General features: G+C 40.1%; 1 protein-coding gene across 1 annotated transcript; it reads right to left on the bottom strand.

Moving 5' to 3' along the window:
* Positions 1-5,965: 5,965 nt before the first annotated feature.
* LOC101097542 (olfactory receptor 10X1-like) lies at positions 5,966-6,898 on the bottom strand. The gene has a single exon (XM_045048640.1). It carries the CDS (start codon positions 6,896-6,898, stop codon positions 5,966-5,968), a length of 933 nt encoding a protein of 310 aa, XP_044904575.1.
* Positions 6,899-8,764: the final 1,866 nt, after the last annotated feature.

The raw sequence follows: 8,764 nt of genomic DNA, 5'->3' as shown, positions 1-8,764 counted from the left end.
TGGGGATGTGTCAAGTAAGAGATTGCTACGGCTGAGGTCAGAGAGTCTTTCTCCTCTAGGGTTTTGATGGTTTCCTGTCTCACATTCAGGTCCTTTATCCATTTTGAATTTATTTTTGTGAATGGTGTGAGAAAGTGGTCTAGTTTCAACCTTCTGCATGTTGCTGTCCAGTTCTCCCAGTACCATTTGTTAAAGAGACTGTCTTTTTCCCATTGGATGTTCTTTCCTGCTTTGTCAAAGATTAGTTGGCTATACATTTGTGGGTCTAGTTCTGGGGTTTCTATTCTATTCCATTGGTCTATGTGTCTGTTTTTGTGCCAATACCATGCTGTCTTGATGATGACAGCTTTGTAGTAGAGGCTAAAGTCTGGGATTGTGATGCCTCCTGCTTTGGTCTTCTTCTTCAAAATTACTTTGGCTATTCGGGGCCTTTTGTGGTTCCATATGAATTTTAGGATTGCTTGTTCTAGTTTTGAGAAGAATGCTGGTGCAATTTTGATTGGGATTGCATTGAATGTGTAGATAGCTTTGGGTAGTATTGACATTTTGACAATATTTATTCTTCCAATCCATGAGCAGGGAATGTCTTTCCATTTCTTTAAATCTTCTTCAATTACCTTCATAAGCTTTCTATAGTTTTCAGCATACAGATCTTTTACATCTTTGGTTAGATTTATTCCTAGGTATTTTATGCTTCTTGGTGCAATTGTGAATGGGATCATTTTCTTTATTTGTCTTTCTGTTGCTTCATTATTAGTGTATAAGAATGCAACTGATTTCTGTACATTGATTTTGTATCCTGCAACTTTGCAGAATTCTTGTATCAGTTCTAGCAGACTTTTGGTGGAGTCTATCAGATTTTCCATGTATAATATCATGTCATCTGCAAAAAGTGAAAGCTTGACTTCATCTAGTTAGTCATCTTGTGTGATCTGTGTACTTGGTGCTCCCACAGATCTCCGTGAAAACTCAAATCCACATCATATCATAACTGCCTGGCCTTTCCACAAGAAGAATGTGAGTTTTGCGTGGGGAGAAAAAAAAGCACATTTCCTTTGTGTTTTTGTTTTCTGCATAGCCAAGTGCAGTGCCTTGAACAGAGGAAATTCGTAAAATGTATAGAAGGAACAAATGGACACTTTTCACGTTCAGGTTGAGAACGGAAGCCACCAATCTCTTATTTTAGTTCTTCATTGATTGATTATATTATAATATTGTTCTATTTCTTACTGACAAGAGAGAACATCTTAATGCTTTCTATCAAGGGACTTCCGTAGTACAAAAATTTCACACAAAAGCTAATGAGAAATTAGGCCAGAGACAAAAGTCTTGGGTGGTGACCTGTTTTAGATCGTCAAAGAAAAGATACAGTCTCAAGGAAAAGGAGTATGCATATTTCATGTACACGGAACCATGTGGCTATAGTTATTTGCTTTAATGCAATTTATCACTGCAGGCTAATACTTTGTATGGATATACGTACTACAATTTGTCTATATTGGTGAATATTTGAATAATTCCCACCTTTAGTCTATTGTTTTCTTTGCTACCTAAGACTAGAACAGTAGATGGATTTCTCCAAAGTTCATGGATTTCTCCAAAGTAAGTCTGTAATACCAAACTGTTCTCTGAAGTGACTGAGCCCATGGATACCCTTACCGGGAATGTATAAGAGTTCCTGTGGCTCCAATGACATCATCAACACTTGCTACCCTGGCCTTCCAATGCTCAGTCACTCAAGTGGCTGCGTTGTGGCAGCTCACTGGGATTTTAATGTCCATAATCATGCTTACCAAGGAGAATAAACATCTTTCCACATATTTTATTGGATATTTTGATATTTTCTTTTTTGAAGGATCCATTCAGTAGCTTTTGACCATTTTTGCTATTGATTGAATTGTTCTATTTTCTTCAGTTTTTGGTAGGGATTTTACATATACTGTATAAGAGCCTTTTGCCAATTGTATGTGCTGTTTATATTTACTCTCATTCTATGGAATTCACTGTTTAGTCTTTATATTTTAAAATAAAACATGGATCCAGAAAGTCATCCAAACAAATAGAGAGCTTACTCAACTTTTTTTTTATCAGGCAAACACCTTTGCAATCACTGACCAGATCAAGGAAGAGAACTTGGCCAGCAAGAGTCCCTCTGTGTGTCCCTCCCTATCCCAGCCTCCTCCCTCCAAAAGTAATCACTATCTTAAATTGTACATTAATCTTCTCCTTCAGTTTCTTTTCAGTTTTATGTGACTTATCTGTCCATTTGCTGACCAATTCTTCATTAACGAATTTCAGAATTCCAATTCAATTGATCATCTCATTTTTAGTTAAGATTTTAATGTCCAGTTTAAACAATTTCTCATGTCCCAAGGATGTTGTGAAGACAATTTTTTTCATATCAACATTTAGAAGGTTTATCGTTCTGCCTTTCACAGTCAGGTTTTGATACCCAGGAACTGATTTTGCCGCTGTTGTTGTTTCGGGAGACAGGTTTCCTTTTGCCTCTACGGATATGCAACTTTACAAGCATGAGTTTTTGAAAAGTCTATTGTTTTCCAATCGCTCTGCAAAGCCATATTTATCATAAAGTCAGTGCCCATGTGTGCATGGGTCTTTGGGCTCTCTTCTCCATGTTGGTCTCTTTGAAACGTGGACCACTTTCACACTGTGGCTGCATGATGAGACTTGATATTTGGTAAAACAAATCATGTTACGTATTCTTCAAGAGAGTCGTGGCTATTTGTAAATCCATATTAATTTCAAATCCCCTTATAGTTTTCACATGCAAGAAAAGACACTGTTAGGATTGTCACTGGGATTTCTTTGAAACCTAAGGTAGCATGGGGAGAATGGACATCTGCACCGCACGGAGTCTTCTAATCCGTGACAAAGAGCACCTCATCATTTGCATACATCTTTTAGGGTTATTTTAATAATGCTTGCAGTTTTCCATAGAGAAATCTTGCATGTGTTTTGTTATATTTATTCCTAGGCTTTGATATTTTTGAAGCTTCAAAATATGATATGTTTTTTATTTTTAATTTTTTTTTTGTTTTCAATGTTTATTTTTGAGAGAGAGAAAGGGGTAGAGAGAGAGACACACACACAGAATGAAGCAGGCTCCAGGCTCTGAGCTGTCAGCACAGAGCTCCACACGGGGCTTGAACCCACAAACCTCAAGATCATGACCTGAGCCGAAGTCGGTCACTTAACCGACTGAGCCACCCAGGTGCCCCTGTGATATGTTTTTTTAAAATATTGCTAATTTATGGGGATGCAGTTTATTTGCTTACGTACCAAGTCCTTAACCTTATATTGAAGGTTAATTGTAACGATTTTTCTGCAGATTAGTTTTGGATTTTCTAACCTAGAAAACTTTATAATTCATGAGAAATGACTATTTTTCTTCTTGTGTAATCCTTCTGTCTTTTGCTTCTTTTTCATTGAACTGACTGGAATAAGATGGCAAAGACACAATGGGAGAAGCTGTTCTTGTTTGGTTGCTGAGTGAGCAGGGATGCATTTAAATGTTTCACAACTGAGAAGTTTGAAGTTTCACAATTAAGTGAGAAGTTTGATTGTTGAATCCCCTGTGCATCTGAAACCAATGTAACATTCTGTGTCAACTATACTCAGATACAAAAAGAAGTTTGATAGCCTCATTAGTTCAATGAAATTTCTTTTTTTATGTTTATTTTATTTATTTTGGAAGAGAATGACAGTAAGTGGGGGAGGTACAGAGAGACCATGTGAGAGAGAATCCCAACGCAGGTCTCAAACCCACGAACCAGGAGATCATGACCTGAGCTGAAATCAAGAGTCGGATGCTTAACTGACTGAGCCACCCAAGTGCCCCAGGAATTTTTTTTTTTGATGCCTATTATGCTAAAAGGTTTTATTCATTCCCTGAATGAATATTAAATTTTATCCAAAAAATTTTCTTCATCAATTAAAAAATTCCATGATTCATATCCTTTATTTTGATAACGTGATAAATTCTGTTGATAGATTTCACAGGTGCCTACCTTGAATTTCTGGACTAAATCCAACCTGAGTCTCACAAGTTCTGCGTCTATGCTCCTGTGTGAGATTTCAAGATCCAGTGTCTAGACCCCAATTTTCTTTCCCATCATTGTTTAGTTATATTTCCTCTCTTAATTTCTTCATCAGTCTCACCAGGGAACAACAATACAGTTGATTGTTATTTTCAACAATCCACCTTTGACTTTTTTGAACCACTGTATTGTATACTATTATTTAATTAATCTCTGTTATTATGTGTTCATTTTATTCTTTACAGTAGTGTGGTGTTCATTCTTTATTCCTTTCCCAGATTCTTGAGAGGAATGCTTAGGTTATTAATCTTCAGTCTGTAAACTTCTGTCATGTGCATTTTGGAGGCCGTGTATTTCCGTGTAAACACTGAAAAGCTATATCCCACCAGCTTTGACATGTAGTGTTTTCACTTTCTCCAATTCAAAATATTTTTCTAGGATTTGCAAGAATTTTTATTTGATTCATGACTTACTTAGAAAGTGTGTTGCTTGACTTTTACACCTGTAGGTATTTTCCAGTTCTCCTTCAGGTACTTATTCCTATCTCAACAGTGAATATGAATTAGGCAACTAGCAATGCCTCCACAATCACCATATCATGTAGATGCAAGTTAATTGGTCCAAATTCAAGTTCAGGAATGTTAGCCTATACTTCATCATATTCTCTATGACCACCACGAGTGGGTAAATTGTTGGCATCCATTTACAAGGCTTTTTGGCTTCCCTAGATTGGATAGTCACTTCTCAGGGGTGGAACCAAAGTTCAAGAAACATTGTCATGGAGTCAGGGAGCACAGACTGAAGAGGGGACATACTCTGCCTGTATGTGAGGCACAAGATGGTCCCAGAGAGGAAAACAGAGCCATGGCAAGAGGTCACTGGAACCAGTGTATGCATAATATTTTTCATCCATTGTGTCATTTAGCTTAATAACTTCCCTGTAAATGATGGAAAACAGACATTGTCCCCACACTTTTCATATACTTGATGTCCCCAACACCCGAATACAAATGTTGTGTCCAACCTGAGAGAGCACGAATTGGATTAACAACAGAACTGAGGACAGAAGTCAGAAAATTCCCGAGATTGGATGCGGTGTTTATCTGCTTTCCTTCTTTGCAAATCATATCTCTGCCAAAATTGTTCCACAATACCTTTCATTGTCAAATCATTCAATATCATGTTGCGTGGTTTTTAAAAAATATTAGTTATTGCATAGCTTCCTTTTAAAAAAAGTGGGGATTAGTTCCTGAGCTCATCCATGGACCTACCAGAGATTGGTCACACAGGCTCTCCTGCCCTGTTTGCTCACTGGATCAATGTTCCAAGATATTCTGTACTCAGAGTGAGCCCCTGACCGTTACTTGAAGTACACAGTCATGAACCGTGTTCTTACAAACCTTCAGTAATCATTATGGCATAGGACTTATCAAATATACAAACCAATCCATGTATGCACAATAGGCTGTTGATGATTTCTACACAGGGTTCACCTATGAGAAATGGTCAATCTCCTGGGAGGCACAGCCCATCGTCTTGCAACACAGCCTAGAAAACTCCTCAACCATTGTATCTTTAGATATTTTTTAAGCATCTCTTAGTGTGGTCACAGGGATAGTTTTTGCCTTCCACAATCTTGCTTTACCCGCCTTCAGTAATACAGGATACCCAGAGCGGACTGGCAGAAATGTAGTATCTTCAGGAACAGCCAGCGCTAGTAGAGGTGGGGGCAGTCGAACAACGCTCTTAAATAACTAAGCAAATGTTTGTGACTGTTTACCCAGACTGTCCCTGGATTTCATAAATGCCAACTACTGAAAAAGGGCAAACGCCACAGACTTCTGATGTGACACGATAAATGCCTGCTGACATCAGGGAACAGACAACCATGCACCTACAATCCGGGATTACGTATTCCAGAAACTCCTCTTTGCCAGCAGCTTTCTGAACGCATTCTTCATGTCTCTATTCCTGAGGCTGAAAATGAGGGGGCTGAGGAAAGGGGTGATGACGGTGTAAGGGACAGCGATGAGTGTGTCATCTCCTCCCGAGCCTTCTGGCTTCAGATAGACAATAGCCGCGAAGCCAAAGTGGACGATGACCACAGTGAGGTGAGAGGCGCAGGTAGAAAAGGCCTTCTGCTTGCCCTCGGCTGAAGGGATCCTGAAGACAGTGGACAGAATGAAAACGTAAGTGGTGACGATGAGCAGGAAGGTGCCCGTCAAGCCTGACACCGAGATCATTGTTACAAGGAGTTCGGTGAGGTCGCTGTCTAGACAGGACAGCCTCACCACGGCCCGCATGTGGCAGAAGAAATGGTGGATGAGGTTGGGGGTGCAGAAGGAGCCCCCGAATATCAGTGCAGTCTCTGTCACAGAGATAAGGAAGCCTCCGGCCCAAGCAGAGACCACCAGCTGCCCACACACCACATTGGTCATCAGCAGTGGGTATCGGAGAGGGTGGCAGATGGCCAAAAAGCGATCATATCCCATCAGCGTGAGGATGATGCAGTGAGTGCCACCAAGTCCCAGGAAGAAATACATCTGCAAGCCACACCCCGGGACTGAAATGCTTCTCTTCTCAGTGAGCAGGTCTGCCAGCATCTTGGGGATGATGGTCAGCGTGTAGCAGGTCTCGGAGAAAGAGAGGGCACGGAGGAAGAGGTACATAGGGGTGTGGAGAGATCTGTCCGCCCAAGTCAGACCCAGGATGGCCAGGTTACCCGTGAGGGTGAGAAGGTAGAGGCCAAAAAAGAGCACGAAGAGGAATGTCCGCACGTGTGGGTACGAGGAGAAGCCCACAAGAATGAATTCTTTCAGGACTGTCTGGTTGGCCTTCATTGTGGCATGTCTGAAATGTGAAAGAAACAACAAGTAAATATTCAACTCTCCATTATTCTTTGAAGGTTGTGGTGTGAATAAGACAGATGATCAGGGAGTTACAATGACCAGTTGATTCTTCAATTTGTGTGGCAAAACACCATGTGTAAGTAGCTTATGTGATTTTCTAATTTTTAATTCATTTGGTATACCTTTATTAAGGGTCCAATTTCTGATCGCTTGGTGGGTGACAGAAGACTCTTTGTGGCTTATTGTTTTAGCAGAGTTTATTGGCTGGTAATATCATAAGAGGAAAAATACTGTAATTAATGTCTAGATAAAGGAAATTCAGGTGTCTGAGGTCAGCCAGATTTGGATCAGACTCTGAACATAAAACCATTACCAAGTAGCTAATAGACAGACAGAGTCAGGGTCTGACAAAGCAGCTTCCACACAAATATTGTCTGTAAATATCCAATGGGTGAAGATTCATAGTTGATTTGTTAGTAATTGGGGACCAAATGTAGACAATGGCTTATAATCGTAAGGATGCCCAAAGTCATGAACTCTTCTTGGAGGAGACATTTAGGTCCCATATATGAAAGAAATAAAAACATGCTCCCTTCGCTGTACTCTGAGGAGAGGGAAGATCGGATACTCCAGGACCCTTCGGATTAATACTGATTCATTAGAGTATGTGGATGGTACCGATAAACAGACTTTTTATCCAAATTCGGTGCAGGTGCAGCTGAGATTTTCCCATTCCTTCAGGGCCATGCTCAGATTCCCAAAAAGGTCAGCCCCAGAATTCTACAGATTCTTTGATATTCTGCATCTCTTTTAATCTCATCCTCCTCTGAAATCTACAATCTGCTGCTTTTCCGTGCATTTGACACATTCCCTCAGCCTTGTACTATGTTGATCCATCGTGTTTCCTCTGCCACATGTCAATATATTTAATAGCTAGCATTGATGGGCTCTACATTTTGCTAGTTTCCTTCTAATGTTGGTTGGCTTTATGCATGACCACGTAGATGAGAAGTGTGTAGGACAGCTGTGGAATGTGTATGGCAGCTGAGATTATTTCCCTCTATTTAGTAAGAAGAGAGCTGTGTCTATGAAGGGGCATATTTGTAGCGAGAAGCCAATGTTTTGACTGAATTGTACATTCTTACAATTTATCTTTTTTTCTCCTTCCCTAAAAAGGCTATGAGTCATAGATCTCTGTATGTCTCCGTGTGCTAATATGGAGCATTTGAAGAAGGTAATGTTTCCCAATACAGGTGCACGGATAGGTTAGTGATGGCAAAGAGGCTGAATCTAAAACAGTTTCTGTTTACCTTGTTATTCGGCATCGGGCAGAATGTTGAGCCTGGAGATAACAAGTCTTTCCAGTCTTAAGTAGATAAGGTGGAGGCGAAGATTAAGCATTCCGTCAGCAGAGTCAAGCTGGTCACCAACAGACAGAAGAAGCAGTGGGAAAATGGGCTGAATCTTTATTATTATTTTTGAAGAAGTTCTGAACTATAAGTCAATAGTGTTAACATATAAATCAATATGCATAAATATAAAAATAAACATAATGGTAAAATTATAACACTTCACAATGAAATATGCAGCCATGTGGCCTCTCGCTTTGGGATCTCTTGGATTCTTTAGTCCTCTTTGACCTGACATGACTTCCTTCTTCCTCAGTCTCCCCTGACATGTGACTCATCCTTCCCTCCATCCTTTCTCCTTTCCTGTTTCATGTTCCACCCCCCCACCCCCGTGTCCACACCTCACCTTCCGTAAGTGAGTAATTATATCCCCAAAAGAAGACGAGAGCATTATTTTGCCTTCCTGCCTAAGGCTGTATTCTGAATCACCCTCGGACTTCCTTCTGAG

Source organism: Felis catus, chromosome F1 (genome assembly GCF_018350175.1).
Source record: "Felis catus isolate Fca126 chromosome F1, F.catus_Fca126_mat1.0, whole genome shotgun sequence".
NCBI classification, from domain to species: Eukaryota; Metazoa; Chordata; class Mammalia; order Carnivora; family Felidae; genus Felis; species Felis catus.
Note: the sequence above shows the minus strand (reverse complement) of the source record. Positions and strands in the feature narration are given on the sequence as shown.

Excerpts from the sequence above, each read along its gene's own strand:
- LOC101097542 (XM_045048640.1), bottom strand. The coding sequence starts at position 6,898 with ATGAAGGCCAACCAGACAGTCCTGAAAGAATTCATTCTTGTGGGCTTC.